Below are 19,923 nucleotides of genomic sequence, written 5' to 3'. Positions count from 1 at the left end.
TGATAAGAATGCAGTGATTGACAGAGTTGAAAGCCTTGGCCAGGTCGTTGAAGACGGCTGCACAGTACTGTCTTTTATCGATGGCGGTTATGATATTATTTAGGACCTTGAGAGTGGCTGAGGTGCACCTGTGACCAGCTCGGAAACCAGATTGCATAGTGGAGAAGGTACGGTGGGATTCTAAATGGTCGGTGATTGACCATCCACAGCTGGATGTAGTATGAGGAAAGCTGTGACGAGAATAGAGTCTGGAATAGGCCCCAGTGTCTCTATAAGCTTCTACATAATACACACTCGCCTACGTGTTTATTTGGACAGTGAAGCTGCAACTTTTAATTTGTCTCTTTATTCCAGTATTTTAGATTTGAGATCAAATGTTTTATGAGGCAACAGAAGAGAAAGTCACCTTTTATTGGAGGGTAGTTTCATGCGTACTGTTTACCCGTTTAGAAATTAATGCACTTTATATTTGTAGTCCCCCCATTTGAAGGTGTCATAAGTATTTGGACAAATTCATTTATATTGTATTACATTTGGTCAAAAGTGTAGTATTTGGTCCCATATTCCAAGCACGCAATGACCACATAAAGCTTGTGACTCTACAAACTTGTTGGATGCATTTGCAGTGTGTTCATGCTAACTTCTCACCATTACCAATAACAGGGGAGGTTAGCATTTTTGGGGAAATATAACATTTGTGCATCTGTAACTTGCTCACTCATTATTGTTCACAATACATTCATGATTATCCATAATCATGGTAGCATCCACATTAATGTTGATGTGCTCAGAAACATATTCTATTCTTATTTACAATAAAAATGACTCCAAAATTAAACACATTATTTACCATTAATTTCTATTGGGCACAACATACAGTGCCTTCAGAAGTACTCACACTGTTGACCTTTTCCATATTTTGTTGTGTTGCTGAATTTAAAATGGATTAAATTTAGATTTTGTGTCACTGGCCTACACACAATACCCTATAATGTCAATGTGGAATAATGTTTTTGACATTTTTACAAATTAATAAAAAGCTGAAATGTCTTTAGTCAATAAGTATTCAACTCCTTTGTTATGGAAAGCCTACAAGAGTTCAGGAGTAAAACTTTGATTAACAAGTCACATAATAAGTTACATTGACTCACTCTGTGTGCAATAATAGTGTTGAACAAGATTTTTGAATGACTACTTCATCTCTGTACTCCACACGTACAATTATCTGTAAGGTCCCTCAGTCGAGCAGAGAATTTCAAACACATATTCAACCACAAAGACCAGGGAGGTTTTCCAATGCCTCGCAAAGAAGTGCACCTATTGGTAAATGGGTAAAATAATAGAGCAGAGATTGTATATTCATTTGAGCATGGTGAAGTTATTAATTACATTTTGGATGGTGTATCAGTACACCCAGTTACTACAAAGATACAGGCATCCTTCCTAAATCAGTTGCCAGTGAGGAAGGAAACCGCTCAGGGATGTCACATTGAGGCCAATGGTGAATTTAAAACAGTTACAGAGTTTAATGGCTGTGATAGGAGAAAACTGAGGATGGATCAACAACATTGTAGTTACTCCACAATACTAACCTAAATGACAGAGTGAAAAGAAGGGAGCCTGTACAGTGAGGGAAAAAAGTATTTGATCCCCTGCTGATTTTGTACGTTTGCCCACTGACAAAGAAATGATCAGTCTATAATTTTAATGGTAGGTTTATTTGAACAGTGAGAGACAGAATAACAACAAAAAATCCAGAAAAAAGCATGTCAAAAATGTTATAAATTGATTTGAATTTTAATGAGGGAAATAAGTATTTGAATCCTCTGCAAAACATGACTTAGTACTCGGTGGCAAAACCCTTGTTGGCAATCACAGAGGTCAGACGTTTCTCGTAGTTGGCCACCAGGTTTGCACATCTCAGGAGGGATTTTGTCCCACTCCTCTTTGCAGATCTTCTCCAAGTTATTAAGGTTTCAAGGCTGACGTTTGGCAACTCGAACCTTCAGCTCCCTCCACAAATGTTCTATGGGATTAAGGTCTGGAGACTGGCTGGACCACTCCGGGACCTTAAATAAAGGTGTAATAAACATTTTTAAAAAGCAGTGAGGGGAATTACTTCTTACTGTAACGCATTGGCTAAGCAAACTAACGCCAGGCTCCAAATCAAGACACCCTTGAACAATGTTTTATGAATAGGATCCCTTATCTGAATTGAGACTGCCAACATGTCTACCTGCAAAATACATTTTTTTTCTTCAGCTCTACAATTATTATTTTCTTGCTACGCTACAGTATATTGTATAAACAAACCTTACAATAGGTGGCCTAGCCAGGAGAGCAATTCCAGTGTGTCTGCCTATGGGCCTTGTGTTAAGGTACTACTGTAAATAATTACATTCTAAACACAGCATCATAGCACTTTTGTGTTCGTTATGATTTATGGTGAACATGAACTACTGTATCCAATGAATGCCTTGCCTTACAACTTATTAACTTGTGCCTCATCCAAGACTTACTTCCTGTGACTAATTGTGTGTGTGTCTGTGACGTGTCAGAGGGAGTGTGCTGGTCTATGTTAGGCAGCAGACATGGCCACCACATCGCTTGGTTGGATGAGGAGGGCTTTTGGGGATAGGAGGAGGCGGGGGAGGAGGGGGAAGAGGGGTAGTGAGGGGGAAGAGGGGTAGTGCGTTCATGGAGAGGAATGGACAGCTTAATTAATAACCACTGTCCCCTTTCACCATGACCCCAGCCAGTCACACATACTCTTCCTACAACCCCAGACATTCAGATGCTCATTAGCAAATATTGCTGGTTCTGTACTTTACGTGGGGATCAGAGATAGGGTGAAGGCTGGGACTAGACTGGATTTACACAGGGGAAATCCACACTGAGAAATAAGGTAAGGACGAATGATAACTCAAACATGTATCACGTATAGCAAGCTGTAAAAAAAAAAATACTTGTCATAATTGGTGAGAGGGATAGGTTGACTCGTTGTGTAGGCTGACGAACTGGCCTTGACGCCCTCGTTGGGATCTTCATGTGGGCTGCGGTTTAATCTCTGGGGAAATTAGCCCTGAGTAATTCATTAAAGCTATGTCAGGTAAGATGTATAAATCCAATGGTTCACATCAGTGGTTGGAACTGAAATTATTTTCCAATCGTGTCATTCTAAACAGAACCATACATTTCTTTGTTCCGTTCCACTGTTCTGACCAGAAAAAAACAGTTTTGAACCCCCCAAAAAGTACCAATTTATATTGTTTCTTTTTAAACAGCTGAAATTGACATTTTATACATTTAGCTCAACATAAAATGACTTCACCAATCTGTGCGGATAGAGCAGCTTGATATAGAGCAGGCAAGCTATGGTTGTTTACAAGCATTGGACAGATAAATGTAGGGCGCAAGATGCCACTGAAATTTTGCTTGTGGGGAGAGAGCGAAAGAGGTTTGAGGAGGAGCTTGGCATCTTGTTATGACATGCATTATTTCAATAAGTGTAACGTCGACTTAAGGAGTCAGGAAGCGAGTGCAGTTAGTGAGTTTAATATTAACGAACGTAGACCAATACAAAATGGCAGACAAGATAACATAACCAATACTGCCTGAGTGGTGAATACAATGAAGTGCCAGATAAAGTGGGAGTAATCAGGGAAGTGATGAAGTCCAAGTGTGTCTGATGATGAGGCGCAGGAGTGTGTAATGAAGATTGCCAGGTGTGCGTAATGATGAGTTGCCAGGACCGGTGGTTAGTAGACCAACGACGTTGACACAGAAGAGGGGGAGCAGATGTGACAGTATCCCCCGCCAACAAGCCGCTCCAGCCACAGGATGACGCCGGCCAGGAGGACGGTCCCGAGGGCATGGAGCAGGTTGGTCCAGATGGCGAAGGTGGAATTCTCTGATTATGTTGTCTTCAAAATGGCATCCACCAGAACCCAGCACTGCCCCTCTGGACTATACCCCTCCCGGTCCACCAGGTACTGGATCTGACCCCACGACGTCCAGGGGAGGCGGAGGGGTGTCATGGGGGACGGCATTAGCCAGGGGACCAGGAACCACCAGCCTGAGGAGGGAAACATGAAAAGAGGGTCCGGTAGTTAGTGGGGAGCTGTAATCAGTATGTTACCTCATTGACCCTCCAGAGGACTTTGAATGGCCCCACAAACCGGGGTCTCAGTTTCCAGCAGGGCAGGCGGAGCGGGAGGTTCCTGGTAGCGAGCCAGACGCGATCACCAGGATGGAACACGGGAGCCTCACTATGGGAGCCTCACTGCGGTGGCGGTCCGCCTGCTTCTTCTTCTGGCGGACGGCGCATTGGAGCCGGACGTGGGAAGCTTTCCAAACCGCCTCTGCACGCCGGAACCACTCGTCCGCCGCAAGAGCGTCTGCCTGGCTCGGGGTCCACAGAGCCAGGGCCGGCGTGTACCCCAGGACGCACTGGAAGGGAGACAGCCTGGTAGAGGAGTAACGAAGTGAATTCTGGGCGTATTCAGTCCAAGGAAGGAATCGGGCCCACTCACCCTGCCGGTCCTGGCAGTGACTCCTCTAGACCCTCCCTAGCGCCTTGTTCATCCTCTCCACCTGACCGTTAGATTGAGGCTGGTACCCGGAAGTGAGGCTGACCGTGACCCCCAGCTTCTCCTTGAAAAACTTCTATACACGTGATGTGAATTGGGGACCACGATCGGAGACAGTATCCTCCTGATGGCCATAGTGCCCGGAAGACCTGCTGGAACGATGCCTCTGTGACCTGGAGAGCAGTTGGGAGACCAGAGAGAGGGATGAAACGGTATGATTTTGAGAATCTGTCCACAACCACCAAAATGGTGGTGAAACCATCAGAGGAGGGGAGATCAGTGATGAAATCAATGGACAGATGAGACCAGGGACGCTGAGGCACAAGAAGGGGAAGGAGTTTCCCTGCTGGAGAGTGCCTGGGAAATTTAGATTGAGTACATACTCAACATGAGTTGACATAGTGTGCAACATCCTGCGCCAAAGTGAGCCACCAGTATTTCTCAGAAAAGGATTGAATGTTGCGGGTGATAACTGGGTGTCCAGTGGCGAGGAATGTGTGTGCCCCAGTCAGCAACCAATCTCTGACCCCCGTGGGAACGTAGATGCGTGCCGGAGGGCAGGTGGCAGGAGCGGGTTCTCTCCCCAGAGCCTGGCGGATGTCCACATCTACGTCCCAGAACATGAGGCCAACGATACGGGAGGACCAGTTGATGGGCTGGCAGACACTCACAGGGCCCTCTACTGACATGGAAACACAGGGTGCGGAAAAGCAGGTCCTCCGACATCCTGGTCTCCAGGCGGTAATCCACAAGGAGATGATGGGATTATGGAGTTGGAGCTACGGGAGACCAAGGATGACTTTGTGCAAGGGTGCGGAGGTGGTGCTTGGGTCCCATGGTGAGAAGCTGTGACTGTGCGTAATAGTACCGGATCCCAATGGACGCAATGCCTGGACCGGAAACGGAGAGGAGAGCGGGTATGAGGTGATGTGCAGGGAGGAGGCAAGGGCCTGGTCAATAAAATTCCCCGCATCACCGGAATCCACTAGAGCTGTAGAAACAATAGATGAGGGACAGCCAGCTAGTGAAATCGATACTCACTCCTAACCCAGGAAACGGATGATCACAGGGCCGCCCTCTGCTCTCATGTATTCCGGGTTGAGACGTACCGGACACCATTGGAGCTGGTTCCCCTCCTGGCCGCAATAGGGACAGAGCCCTAACTGTCTCTGACGGCATCGCTCAGCCGCGGGTAGGCGTATGGCCCCTACCTCTATGGGTTCAGGCTCTGACTCAGAGCGGTCAACGGAGGACGGAGAGAGGCGATGGCGGTGCCGACGCTCCCGAAGAAGGACTTCCCCAAACTGTTGCCACAAAGTTGGAGGCACAGAATCATCTACAATGTCATTGTATGCTGTAGCATTAAGATTTCCCTTCCCTGGAACTGAGGGGCCTAGTCCGAACCATGAAAAACAGCCCCCAACCATTATTCCTCCTCCACCAAACTTTACAGTTGACACTATGCATTGGGGCAGGTAGCGTTCTCCTGGCATCCGCCAAGCCCAGATTCGTCCGTCAGACTGCCAGATGGTGGAGCATGATTCATTACTCTGGAGAACGCGTTTTCACTGCTCCAGAGTCCAATGGCGGCAAGCTTTACACCACTTGAGTAAAAGTAAAGATACCTTAATAGAAAATTACTCAAGTAAAAGTGAAAGTCACCCAGTAAAATCCTACTTGAGTCAAAGTCTAAAAGTATTTGGATTTAAATATACTTAAGTATCAAAGGTAAATGTAGTTGCTAAAATATAAGTATCAAATGTAAAATTATAAATCATTTTTAAGTCCTTATATTAAGCAAACCAGACAGCATCTTTTTCTTGTTTTATTTATTTACGGATAGTCAGGGGCACGCTCCAACACTCAGACATCATTTGTAAACGAAGCATGTGTGTTCAGTGAGTCCGCCAGATCAGAGGCAGTAGGGATGACCAGGGATATTCTCTTGATAAGTGTGTGAATTGGACCATTTTCCTGTCCTGCTAAGCATTCAAAATGTAACGAGTACTTTTGGGTGTCAAGGAAAATGTATGGAGTAAAAAGTACTTCGTTTTTTTTTTGAACATTGTGAAGTGAAAGTAAAAGTTGTTAAAAATATCAATAGTAATGTAAAGTACATATACCACAAAAAACTACTTCAGTAGTACTTTCAGATATTTTTACTTAAGTACTTTACACCACTGGAGATTACATGGCTCTGTGCTCGATTTTATATACCTGTCAGCAACGGGTGTGGCTGAAATAGCCGAATCCACTAATTTGAAGAGGTATCCACATACTTTGGTATATATACAGTAGTGTATCTACTTCAATTACCTCTCATTGTGTATTTATTGCTCGTATAACTATTTATATTTTCTTCTCTGCATTGTTGGGAAGGGCCCTTAAGTAACATTTAACTGTTAGTCTACACCTGTTGTTTACGAAGCATGTGACAAATAACATTTGACTTTATTGACTAGACTATGCTTCGGAAGGGGATGTGCAGGTAGCCTACACATGCACACACACTGGCAAATAGTTTCAGCTGGTAGGCAGACACTGGAATTAGTTTCTGAGGGATAGAGTGAGGGCTTTGCATAGGCGATTTGTTGAATTTTTTGGTGGAAAGTGTAGGTCACTTTTGTTACCAGTTCTGATTCTCTTCCTCATAAAAGGTATTTATTTTCTGTTTTTCTGTTCTGTTCCCTGAACCGGTTCCAACCCATGATGCACATGGTGATTTACCTCCTCTCTGTTCACTGCAGCCACCATGGGTGCTGCTAGTCAGTGATAGATTCAGGGAGTCCATGGAAAAGTTTGGGGAAAGGACTGTGTTTATTTTACTGTGATAATAGAGGAATAGAATAGCACCTGTGTTCAGCACAGGAACAGAACTCATTCAGAGGGGTTGGGTTAAATGCGGAAGACACATTTCGGTTGAAGGCATTCAGTTGTGCAATTGACTAGGTATCCCCCTTTCCCAATACAGAATGTAACCTAAAGACAATAATTGAGTAGTGTTCAGTGTGGTTATGGTTACACCAAAAGGGAAACAAGACATGACACGAGACAAGGTCCTGAGGAAATTACATTCAGTGGCTTTATGCAGCCAATCTTACCAAATGTAACCAGCGAAACACAAACTGAACTTTATTTGACAATGCATGCTATTGTATTATACACAGCCTGTTATAGAAAGTAAATGTTGGCTTTCTCTACTGTTATGCACCATTATTTTCAGCAATTCATTATCAAGCACAGTAATTCAATAAGTATTGGATTATCCAATGAGGTGTTTTGAGGAATTAGAATACTATAATACTGGGAACCTCAATTTGCGGCTTTCGTTCGTTCCAGTAGCCAAGAGACTTGGAAGTCTGTTAACGCAAGACTACTGTATAGTAAACACTTTAAGACTACTGTATAGTAAACACTTTAAGACTACTGTATAGTAAACACTTTAAGACTACTGTATAGTAAACACTTTAAGACTACTGTATAGTAAACACTTTAAGACTACTGTATAGTAAACACTTTAAGACTACTGTATAGTAAACACTTTAAGTGGATGGCAAGTGTACTCCACCACAGTAGGCTACTTCACTGTTAATAAACCAAGATAGCTTTGCCCAGCCCATTAGTGTTGTATGGTACCTTCCAGAATTTCAATAAGCACCTATGTTACCCCTCTCCTTCACCTCCTACGGGGCACACCCAGGATGTTACCTCACCTTGGCCTGTATGGAAAGACAACCTGTCAGGTGTGTTGGTATAAAGACTTAGTACCTGAGACTTAATTACTGTACATTGATAGGGGGCAGTCAGAGGGTAATACTGTCTTACCCTGGTCAACGGCTATTGTAGCACTGGGGAGAGTTGCGAGGGAGGTACCATATACTGTAAACACAGAGGAGGGATGCATTCAATTTTTTTGCAGTAGGTGAGGAGTTTCTTTCTTTTAATAGGATGAATTAAGCCATTTACATTACTTCATAAGAATTGTAGAGGTATGGTCATTGTTAAATTTGGATAATTCTGCAAATATCATAATTACCATAATGTAGAATAATGCATTGCCAATGTATACAGTGCCTTCAGAAAGTATTCATACCCCTTGACTTATTCAACATTTTATTGTTACAACCTGAATTCAAAATGTATTAAAAATAATAATAATCTCACCCATCAACACACAATACTGTCACGGCTGTCGAAGGAGGAGGACCAAGGTGCAGCGTGGTAAGCGTACATATTCTTTATTTAAGATGACGCCGACAAAAACAATAAACACTCCAAACAAACCGTGAAGCTAAAGGCTGTGCCCTAAACAAAGTCAACTTCCCACAAAGAAAGGAGGGAAAACGGGCTGCCTAAGTATGGTTCCAAATCAGAAACAACGATAGACAGCTGTCCCCGATTGAGAACCATACCTGGCCAAAACATAGAAATACAAAAATCATAGTTAACAAAACTCCCCAAATCACACCGTGAGAAATAACCCATAATGACGAAGTAAAAATGTGTTTTTAGAAATGTTTGCAAATGAAATACAGAAATATCTTATTTACAAAAGTATTCACACCCTTGAGTCAGTACTTTGTAGAAGCACCTTTGGCAGTGATTTCGATTGTGATTCTTTCTGGGTAAGTCTCTAAGAGCTTTCCACACCTGGATTGTGTGTGCAACATTAGCCCATTATTATTTTCACATTTCTTCAAGCTCTGTCAAATTGGTTTGTATATCATTGCTAGACAACCATTTGTTGGTCTTGCCATAGATTTTTAAGTAAATTTAAGTCAAAACTGTTACTCGGCCACATGCACTGTCTTCTTGGTAAGTAACACCAATGTAGATTTGGCCTTGTGTTTTAGATTATTGTCCTGCTGAAAGATGAATTCATCTCCCAGTGTCTGGTGGAAAGCAGACTGAACCAGGTTTCCCTCTAGGATTTCGCCTGTGCTTAGCTCTATTCTGTTTATTTTTATCAGAAAACAACTCCGTAGTCTGTGCTGATGACAAGCATACCCATAGCATGATGCAGCCACCACTATGCTTGAAAATATGGAGAGTGGTACTCAGTAATACAGTGCCTTGCGAAAGTATTCGTCCCCCTTGAACTTTGCGACCTTTTGCCACATTTCAGGCTTCAAACATAAAGATATAAAACTGTATTTTTTTGTGAAGATTCAACAACAACTGGGACACAATCATGAAGTGGAACGACATTTATTGGATATTTCTAACTTTTTTAACAAATCAAAAACTGAAAAATTGGGCGTGCAAAATTATTTGTATATTTGTATTCTTTATAAGTTTCCTTCTTTTCACTCTGTCAGGTTAGTATTGTGGAGTAACTATAATGTTGTGTTCCATCCTCAGTTTTCTCCTATCACAGCCAATAAACTCTGAGACTGTTTTAAAGTCATCATTGGCCTCGTGGTGAAATCCCTGAGCGGTTTCCTTCCTCTCCGGCAACTGAGTTAGGAAGTACGTCTTTATCTTTGTAGTGACTGGGTGTACTGATACACCCTCCAAAGTGTAATTAATTATTTCCCCATGCTCAAAGGGATATTCAATCTCTGCTTTTTTAACCCATCTACCAATGTGCATCAAAGCTGGGACCGAAAGAATGAGAAACAGCTTCTATCTCAAGGCCATCAGACTGCTAAACAGCAATCACTAACTCAGAGAGGCTGCTGTCGACATTGAGACCCAATCACTGGACACTTTAAAAAATGGATCACTAGTCACTTTAAACAATGCCACTCTAAATAATGGCTCTTTAATAATGTCTACATATCTTACATTACTCATATCACATGTATATACTGTATTTTATACCATCGACTGCACCTTGCCTATGCCGCTTGGCCATCGCTCATCCATATACTTATATGTACATATTCTCAGTCATCCCTTTAGATTTGTGTGTATTAGGTAGTTGTTGGGGAATTGTTAGATTACTTGCTAGATTTGTGTGTATTAGGTAGTTGTTGGGAATGGTTAGATTACTTGTTAGATATTACTGCACTGTTGGAACTAGAAGCACATGCATTTCGCTACACTCGTATTAACATCTGCTAACCATGTGTATGTGACCAATACAATTGGATTTGATTTGATTTTAATGGGTGCCCTTCTGCATTGGAAAACATCCCTGGTCTTTGTGGTTGAATCTGTGTTTGAAAATCACTGCTCGACTGAAGGACCTTACAGATAATTGTATGTGTGGGGTACAGAGATGAAGTGGTCATTCAAAAATCATGTTAAACACTATTATTACACACAGAGAGAGTCCAAGCAACTTAGTATGTTACTTACATTTTTACTCTTAAACTTATTTAGGCTTGCCATAACCAAGGAGTTGAATACTTACTGACTGAAGACATTTCAGGTTTTCATTTGTAATTAACATAAAAACATTATGGGGTATTGTATGTAGGCGAGTGAAAAAAAATCTCATTTTTATCAATTTTAAATTCAGTATGTAACACAACAAATCGTGAAAAAAGTCAAGGGTTGTGAATACTTTCTGAAGGCTAAAGAGTTGTCCATGAGGTATTTAACACCAAGTAGCTTAACGAAATGTCAAAAGTAACACTAACATTATGTCTGGGTGTATCTTAGTTTTCTTACAGGATTGGACTGGAAAGAACTTTCTTAATTCCCTCCTTGTGTCTTGGCCAATCACACCATCTTTACTCTGAGCTGAGGTTCTGAGCTGAGGTCCAACCAGATTTGTGAATGAATGAGTGGGTGGGCCACAACGTCAATGTGGTGGGACTACTACAGATCCCTCCCAACGATGGATTCCCACTGTCTGAGAGCTCACACTTCTTTGGTAAGCAACCTCCAATGACTAGCCTGGTCCCAGATCAGTACTGTATGTGCTTCATCCAACTCCTCTGACTATTTTTGTCATGCAATACATAATATGCAGTGTACCATATTTTTTTTTACAGTATATGCATATGGCATGCCAATGATATGGGAGTTGGCACATGCAGATCTGGGATCAGGCAATCGAGTTGACACCTATGACACACATTACCTCTCAGTCAGTTGCAGCCAGTCACACAGGCCAGATGTGAAAGTGACTTTACACATTACCAAAACAACTACGTTATTGATGGGCAGAAATGTGAATGTCAAGTTAATAAGTAACCATGAAAACCTTTGCTCCCCTTTGTCATTCCTGAGTCAGTCCTCAAGCAAGCACAAAACTGTTCTGTTTTAGGACTATTGAACCAGCATTTTAATTGAGAATTTCCTTTTCCGAAGACAATAGAGGGAGTTATGCTGAAGTAGAAGAAGTAACGGTAAGAGTAGAGCCGCAGAGGGGAATTACTTTTCAGTTGGTCAGAGAAAGAAAGAGAGATAGAGAGGGAGGGAGAGAGACAGACAGAGAGAGAGACAGAGAGACGGAGAGAGAATGACAGAGAAAGGGGAGGTTTTTATTGTGGATGCTCTGAGAGACCCTGAGATGGCCATGGTCCAGATCAAACCTTAAGGAGGTCAGTGTCTAACGCCTGTCGATCGTGTTGCATCAGTTTGGGTTATGTGTGTTATCAGATGAGTTTGGATTAACTCAACACTATAAAACTGTACGGCTACATTCCAGCTGTCTTTTGTTGTTGCCCAGTATGTATTTTTACCTTATGTATTTTAATGAATAAAAGTGAAATTAAGGTATCGAAATGGTTCAAATGCTAGCTGACGTCTAACCAAGGGTTCACGCTTACAAAATAGGAATAGAATTATTACTGTATATTTTATGACAGAGTAGATAAACCTGATGATAAAGCATTTCTGAAATATAGAAATATGTATAATATAAGTAGAAATATAAGTATAGATACAGTGGGGAGAACAAGTATTTGATACACTGCCGATTTTGCAGGTTTTCCTACTTACAAAGCATGTAGAGGTCTGTAATTTTCAGAAAATCACATTGTATGATTTTTAAGTAATTAATTTGCATTTTATTGCATGATATAAGTATTTGATACATCAGAAAAGCAGAACTTAATATTTTGCTACAGAAACCTTTGTTTGCAATTACAGAGATCATACGTTTCCTGAAGTTCTTGACCAGGTTTGCACACACTGCAGCAGGGATTTTGGCCCACTCCTCCATACAGACCTTCTCCAGATCCTACAGGTTTCGGGGCTGTCGCTGGGCAATACGGACTTTCAGCTTCCTCCAAAGATTTTCTATTGGGTTCAGGTCTATAGACTGGCTAGGCCACTCCAGGACCTTGAGATGCTTCTTACGGAGCCACTCCTTAGTTGTCCTGGCTGTGTGTTTCGGGTCGTTGTCATGCGACCCATCTTCTTACTGAGTGGGGGAAGGAGGTTGTTGGCCAAGATCTCGCGAAACATGGCCCCATCCATCCTCCCCTCAATACGGTGCAGTTGTCCTGTCCCCTTTGCAGAAAAGCATCCCCAAAGAATGATGTTTCCACCTCCATGCTTCACGGTTAGGATGGTGTTCTTGGGGTTGTACTCATTTCAGAAGGGCCTGGACATGCGCTGGCTTGAGCAGGGGAACCTTACGTGCGCTGCAGGATTTTAATCCATGACGGCGTAGTGTGTTACTAATGGTTTTCTTTGAGACTGTGGTCCCAGCTCTCTTCAGGTCATTGACCAGGTCCTGCCATGTAGTTCTGGGCTGATCCCTCACCTTCCTCATGATCATTGATGCCCCACGAGGTGAGATCTTGCATGGAGCCCCAGACCGAGAGTGACTGACCGTCATCTTGAACTTCTTCCATTTTCAAATAATTGCACCAACAGTTGTTGCCTTCTCACCAAGCTGCTTAACTATTGTCCTGTTGCCCATCCCAGCCTTGTGCAGGTCTACAATTTTATCCCTGATGTCCTTACACCCTCTGGTCTTGGCCATTGTGGAGAGGTTGGAGTCTGTTTGATTGAGTGTGTGGACAGGTGTCTTTTATACAGGTATCAAGTTCAAACAGGTGCAGTTAATACAGGTAATGAGTGGAGAACAGGCTTCTTAAAGACAAACTAACAGGTCTGTGAAAGCCGGAATTATTACTGGTTGGTAGGTGATCAAATACTTATGGCATGCAATAAAATGCAAATGAATTACTTAAAAATCATACAATGTGATTTTCTGGTTTTTTGTTTTAGATTCCGTCTCTCACAGTTGAAGTGTACCTTATGATACAAAATTACAGACCTCTACATGCTTTGTAAGTAGGAAAACCTGCAAAATCGGCAGTGTATCAAATACTTGTTCTCCCCACTGTATATGCAGAAAGTACAGGGCTGGCAGGTAGCCCAGTGGTTAGAGCATTGGTCCAGTAACCAAAAGGTTGCTTGATCGAATCCCTGAGCTTGCAAGATCAAATCTGTCTTTCTGCGCTTGAAAAAGGCTGTTAATTAACCAACTGTTCCTAGGCTGTCATTGTAAATAATAATTTGTTCTTAACTGACTTGCCTAGTTACTGTAAATAAAGGTTAAAAAGTACTATATCTCTTTGGAGGTAGTTAGTTAGCCCAAGCTGTCCTTTCAGTCTTTTATTGCAGTGTTCTGTGAGAGCGTGAGGTTAAAGGTAGACTCAGCGAAATGATGTTGCCACAGATATTGAGATGAGCTACATGCATACTTTGCTCTTACAGTCACACACAGAATCTGTGCATGTGCATGGGTTAGCTTCATGCTGTTACAGTGTGGTAGCCAGCACACCAAAACAGTGGAGAAGTTGAGCCTCGCACTTCAACGCTCTTAGTTGTTGCAAATATTGACCCACTATGCTGTTTACTTTTTGCGTCATATCGCTGAGTCTACCTTTAAGTTTTGCTGGGTTTATATGTGTAGATTACTATCCCCTGTTATGTTAACGTTTAAAAACTCAAATTAAGTCACTATCTAATACTACTTTAGCTTCTGCTGGGAAGTGTTTTTTGTCTGATCAGATAAATGGTTTTGTTGTGACTCACTATGCTTGGGAAAATACAGGACTAATTGTCTTGGGAAATGTGTAGCTATTGTGGCTTTTCTGAACCATGCTGAAAAAATGCTGACTTTTTATTGGCTATAAAAACTCTACATCATTAAAATCATCAGTTTATTGCACACTTCTATTCAGTGATACTCTCATTTAATCTATGCCTCTTTCTTTTCTCCATCCAGATATTCTGTCAGAACAAGGGAGCCCTCTGCTCCAAGACCAGGAAGTCTTACCCTTCACCAGCTATCCCAGCATGCAATACCCCTCGGTGGAGCCCTCCCCACCATACTACTCCAGTCAGAACTACTACCCCCAGTACAACGCTGATGAGTGGTACTCACCCACAGGGATGTATGAACTGAGGAAAGGACCCCTAGAGGGCACTTATAATGCTGAAATGGAAGAGGCGTCCACCATTGTGCCTGCGGTGTGCAATAGGACCCGGCACACATGCCACACAGGCAGTGTCAAAGGGGAGGAGCTGTGTGTGGTGTGTGGGGACAAGGCATCCGGGTATCACTATAATGCTCTCACCTGTGAGGGGTGTAAAGGTATCAAAACATGATACAAAAATTGTCACACGCTTTGTAAACAACAGATGTAGACTAACAGTGAAATGCTTACTTACGGGAACTTCCCAACAATGCAGAAAGACAGAAAATACAGAAATAATAGAAAAGTAATAGCACAAAAAAATAAAAGTAATATTAAATACACAATGAGTAATGTTAATTTTGCTATGTACACTGGGTACCAGTACCGAGTCGATGTGTAGGGATTTGAAGTTATTGAATTATATCTACGTTGAAGAATAACAGTGAAGACATCCAAACTATGAAATAACACATATGGAATCATGTACAGTTGAAGTCGGAAGTTTACACACACCTTAGCCAAATGCATTTAAACTCAGTTTTTCACAATTCCTGACATTTAATCCTAGTAAAAATTCCCTGTCTTAAAAATTCCCTGTCTTAAAAATTCCCTGTCCAGTTAGGTTCACCACTTTATTTTAAGAATGTGAAATATCAGAATAATTGTAAAGAGAATTATGTATTTCAGCTTTTATTTCTTTCATCACATTCCCAGTGGGTCAGAAGTTTACATACACTCAGTTAGTATTTGGTAGCATTGCCTTTAAATTGTTGAACTTGGGTCAAATGTTTTGGGTAGCCTTCCACAAGCTTCCCACAATAAATTGGGTGAATTTTGGCCCATTCCTCCTGACAGAGCTGGTGTAACTGAGTCAGGTTTTTAGGCCTCCTTGCTCGCACAGGCTTTTTCAGTTCTGCTCACAAATGTTCTATGGGATTGTGGTCAGGGCTATGTGATGGCCACTCCAATACCTTGACTTTGTTGTCCTTAAGCCAAACGACAAATATTGTTACAGTACTCGCTTTAGAACATGTCTTCACTATTATTCTACAATGTATAAAATAGTCCAAATAAAGAAAAACCCTTCAATGTATAGGTGTGTCCAAACCTTTGACTGGTACTGTACATACAACTAGGAATAAAGTGACTAGGCAACAGGATAGATAATAAACAGTATCAGTAGAGCATGTGATGAATAAAAAAAATAATTGTGCAAAAAGGGTCAATGCAGAGAGTCTGGGTAGCTATTTGCTTAACTATGTAACTAACTATTTAGCAGTCTTATGGCTTGGGGGTAGAAGATGGTCAGGGTCCTGTTGGTTTCATACTTGGTGAATTGGTACCACTTGCAGTGCGATAGGAGACACAACAGTCTTTGACTTGGGTGGCTGGAGTCTTTGACAAGTTTTAGGGCCTTCCTCTGACACCTTGCCTGACCACTCTGCCTGCTCCTGACCCTGAGCCTGCATGCCGTCCGGTACTGTTGCCCCACCTCTGGTTTACTGACCCCTGCCTTCCTTGACCTGTCTATCGCCTGCCGCTGTTGAAATATTAAACTATTGTTTACTCGACGTGGTCTAGAAGAAAAATAAACGCACACCTATTAAGACGAGGTGCTGGCTAGCGGAATAGAAACTTGAAAATAAAAGAGAGCCGCACACTCTAGGAGCTCAGATGCAAAAATGTAATACCAACGTTTCGACAGCCAAGCTGTCTTCATCAGGGTATAATCACAAACACTGCGGGATGACTTGTTTATATAGTGTCAAAAGACACAGGTGTCTGTAATCATGGCCAAGAGTGGCCTAATATCATTGGTTAATAATCAAATATTAAAATCTCATACAAAGAACAGCATACAAGCAACAAATGGATAGCATACGATCATAGATTAATTTGACTACACAAGTTTACAAACAATTACAATGGCAAAGTTACAATAATCACAAGAATGGCTTAAGATCAAAGTCTACGTTGAGACCGAAGGGCGCAAGGGTCTTTAAATTAAAGATCCAGGCAGCCTCTCGTTTTAACAATAAATTATCAAGGTCACCCCCTCTCCTAGGGAGGGTGACATGTTCGATGCCAATATAACGCAGAGACGAAATCGAGTGGCCTGCCTCCAAGAAGTGGTAAAGTAAAGTTTTTACACCTAATGGTGCTACGATGCTCTGAGATACGTACCTTTAATTCGCGCTTTGTTTTACCTACATCATTTTTACCACAAGGACAAGTTATAAGATAAATAACTGCCTTAGTGGAGCACGTAATAACACCTTTTATTGGATATCGATTTCCCTGTTTGTGGGTGTTTAGTGTGTGCTTAGTGTGTGTGTGCTTAGTCCCCTCCTATACTATTTAATGAAGCTGCCAGTTGAGTACTTGTGAGGCGTCTGTTTCTCAAGCTAGACACTCTAATGTACTTATCCTCTTGCTCAGTTGTGCACCGAGGCCTCCCACCCCTCTTTCTATTCTGGTTAGAGCCAGTTTGCGCTATTCTGTGAAGGGAATAGCTGTACGAGATCTTCAGTTTCTTGGCAATTTCTCGCATGGAATAGCCTTCATTTCACAGAACAAGAATAGACTGACGAGTTTCAGAAGAAAGTTCTTTGTTTCTGGCCGTTTTGAGCCTGTAATCAAATTCACAAATGCTGATGCTCCAGATACTCAACTAGTCAAAAGAAGATCAGTTTTATTGCTTCTTTAATCAGAACAATAGTTTTCAGCTGTGCTAGCGTAATTGCAAAAGGGTTTTCTAATGACCAATTAGGCCTTTAAAATGATAAACTTGGATTAGCTAACACAACGTGTCATTGGAACACAGGAGTGATGGTTGCTGATAATGAGCATCTGTACACTTAGGTCGATATTCCATAAAAAAACTGACGTTTCCAGCTACAATAGTAATTTACAACATTAACATTAACTATACTGTATTTCAGATCAATTTGATGTTATTTTAATGGACAAAAAATGATATTTTCTTTAAAAAAACAATGACATTTCTGAGTGACCTCAAACTTTTGAACGGTAGTGTAGGTGTTATTTTTGTCCAGGTGGGAGAGGGCAGTGTGGAGTGCAATAGAGATAGCATCATCTGTGGATCTGTTGGGGTGGTATGCGAATTGTAGTGGGTCCAGGGTCTTTAGAATTATGGTGTTGATGTGAGCCATGACCAGCCTTTCAAAGCATTTCATAACTAAAGATGTTAGTGCTACGGGGATTGTCATTTAGATAGGTTACCTTGGCGTTCTTGGGCACAGGGACTATGGTGGTCTGCTTGAAACATGTAGATATTACAGACTGGATCAGGTAGTGGTTGAAAATGTCAGTGAAGACATTTGCCAGCTGGTCAGCGCATGCTCTGAGTATATGTCCTGGTAATCCGTCTTGTGAATGTTAACCTGTTTAAAGGTCTTACTCACATCAGCTACGGAGAGCGTGATCACACAGTAATCTGGAAAAGCTAGTGTTCTCATGCATGGTTCAGTGTTGCTTGCCTTGAAACGAGCATAGAAGGCATTTAGCTTGTCTGGTAGGCTTGTGTCACTGGGCAGCTCGAGGCTGGGTTTTCCTTTGCAATCTGTGAAAGTTTGTAAACCCTGCCACATTCAACGAGCGTCAGACCCAGGCGTAGTAGGATTCGATCTTAGTCCTGTAGTCACGCTTTGCCTGTTTTATGGTTCGTCTGAGGGTGTAGCGGGATTTCTTATAAGTGTCCGGATTAGTGTCCCGCTATTTGAAAGTGTCAGCTCTAGCCTTTAGCTCAGTGTGGATGTTGTCTGTAATCCATTGCTTCTGGTTGGGTATGTACGTACAATCACCGTGGGGAAGACGTTGTCAATGTACTTATTAATGAAGCCAGTGACTGATGTGGTAAACTCCTCAATGCCATCGGATGAATCTGAAACATATTCCAGTTTGTACTAGCTAAACAGTCATGTAGCTTAGCATCCGCTTCATCTGACCACTTCTGTCTTGGGCTCGTCACTGGTACTTCCTGTTTGAGTTTTTGCTTGTAAGCAGGAATCAGAGGTATAGAGTTATGGTCAGATTTGGATGGCGAGGGAGGGCGAGGGAGAGCTTTTTATGCATTTTTGTGTGTGGAGTGAAGGTGATCTAGAGTTTTTAGCCTCTAGTTGCACAGATGACATGATGGTAGGAGTGTGTTCACTAGGAGTGTGTTCACTAGGAGTGTGTTCACTAGGAGTGCGTCCACTAGGAGTGTGTTCACTAGGAGTGTGTTCACTAGGAGTGCGTCCACTAGGAGTGCGTTCACTAGGAGTTTGTCCACTAGGAGTGTGTTCACTAGGAGTGCGTCCACTAGGAGTGTGTTCACTAGGAGTGCGTTCACTAGGAGTGCGTTCACTAGGAGTGCGTCCACTAAGAGTGCGTTCACTAGGAGTGCGTCCACTAAGAGTGTGTTCACTAGGAGTGTGTTCACTAGGAGTGTGTTCACTAGGAGTGCGTCCACTAGGAGTGTGTTCACTAGGAGTGTGTTCACTAGGAGTGCGTCCACTAGGAGTGTGTTCACTAGGAGTGCGTTCACTAGGAGTGCGTTCACTAGGAGTGCGTTCACATGGAGTGTGTTCACTAGGAGTGCGTCCACTAGGAGTGCGTTCACTAGGAGTGCGTTCACTAGGAGTGTGTTCACATGGAGTGTGTTCACTAGGAGTGTGTTCACTAGGAGTGTGTTCACTAGGAGTGCGTCCACTAGGAGTGCGTTCACTAGGAGTGCGTTCACTAGGAGTGCGTTCACTAGGAGTGCGTTCACTCGATGAGCATGTTTTTGTTTGCGCCATCTTTTTCTCTTCCAAGTCTCGGGGATTAGGACCTGGTCCGGGATGAGCAGTATGTCCTGCGCTGCCGACTCGTTGAAGTAGAAATCTTCCTCCAAATCGAGGTTAGTGAATGCTGTTCTGATGTTGAGGAGCTCTCATAGGAAATGATGGCAGAAACATTAATAAACATAAACATTAATACAAAATAGCAGAATTGGT

General features: G+C 42.4%; 1 protein-coding gene across 10 annotated transcripts in view; it reads left to right on the top strand.

The window, feature by feature from the left end:
* Positions 1-2,758: 2,758 nt before the first annotated feature.
* Positions 2,759-19,923, top strand: part of LOC139373702 (bile acid receptor-like) — a 44,935-nt gene continuing 27,770 nt past the window's right edge. For 3 of the 10 annotated variants that reach the window (XM_071114618.1, XM_071114609.1, XM_071114582.1), the window contains exons 1-3: positions 2,759-2,905; positions 11,199-11,412; positions 14,731-15,099. In XM_071114618.1, the coding sequence (XP_070970719.1) occupies positions 11,316-11,412; positions 14,731-15,099 (466 nt within the window). In that variant the 5' untranslated portion in view covers positions 2,759-2,905; positions 11,199-11,315. The other 7 variants (XR_011627600.1, XM_071114638.1, XM_071114599.1 and 4 more) reach the window with 7 other exon arrangements.

Source organism: Oncorhynchus clarkii, chromosome 2 (assembly GCF_045791955.1).
Source record: "Oncorhynchus clarkii lewisi isolate Uvic-CL-2024 chromosome 2, UVic_Ocla_1.0, whole genome shotgun sequence".
NCBI lineage: Eukaryota > Metazoa > Chordata > Actinopteri > Salmoniformes > Salmonidae > Oncorhynchus > Oncorhynchus clarkii.
Note: the sequence above shows the minus strand (reverse complement) of the source record. Positions and strands in the feature narration are given on the sequence as shown.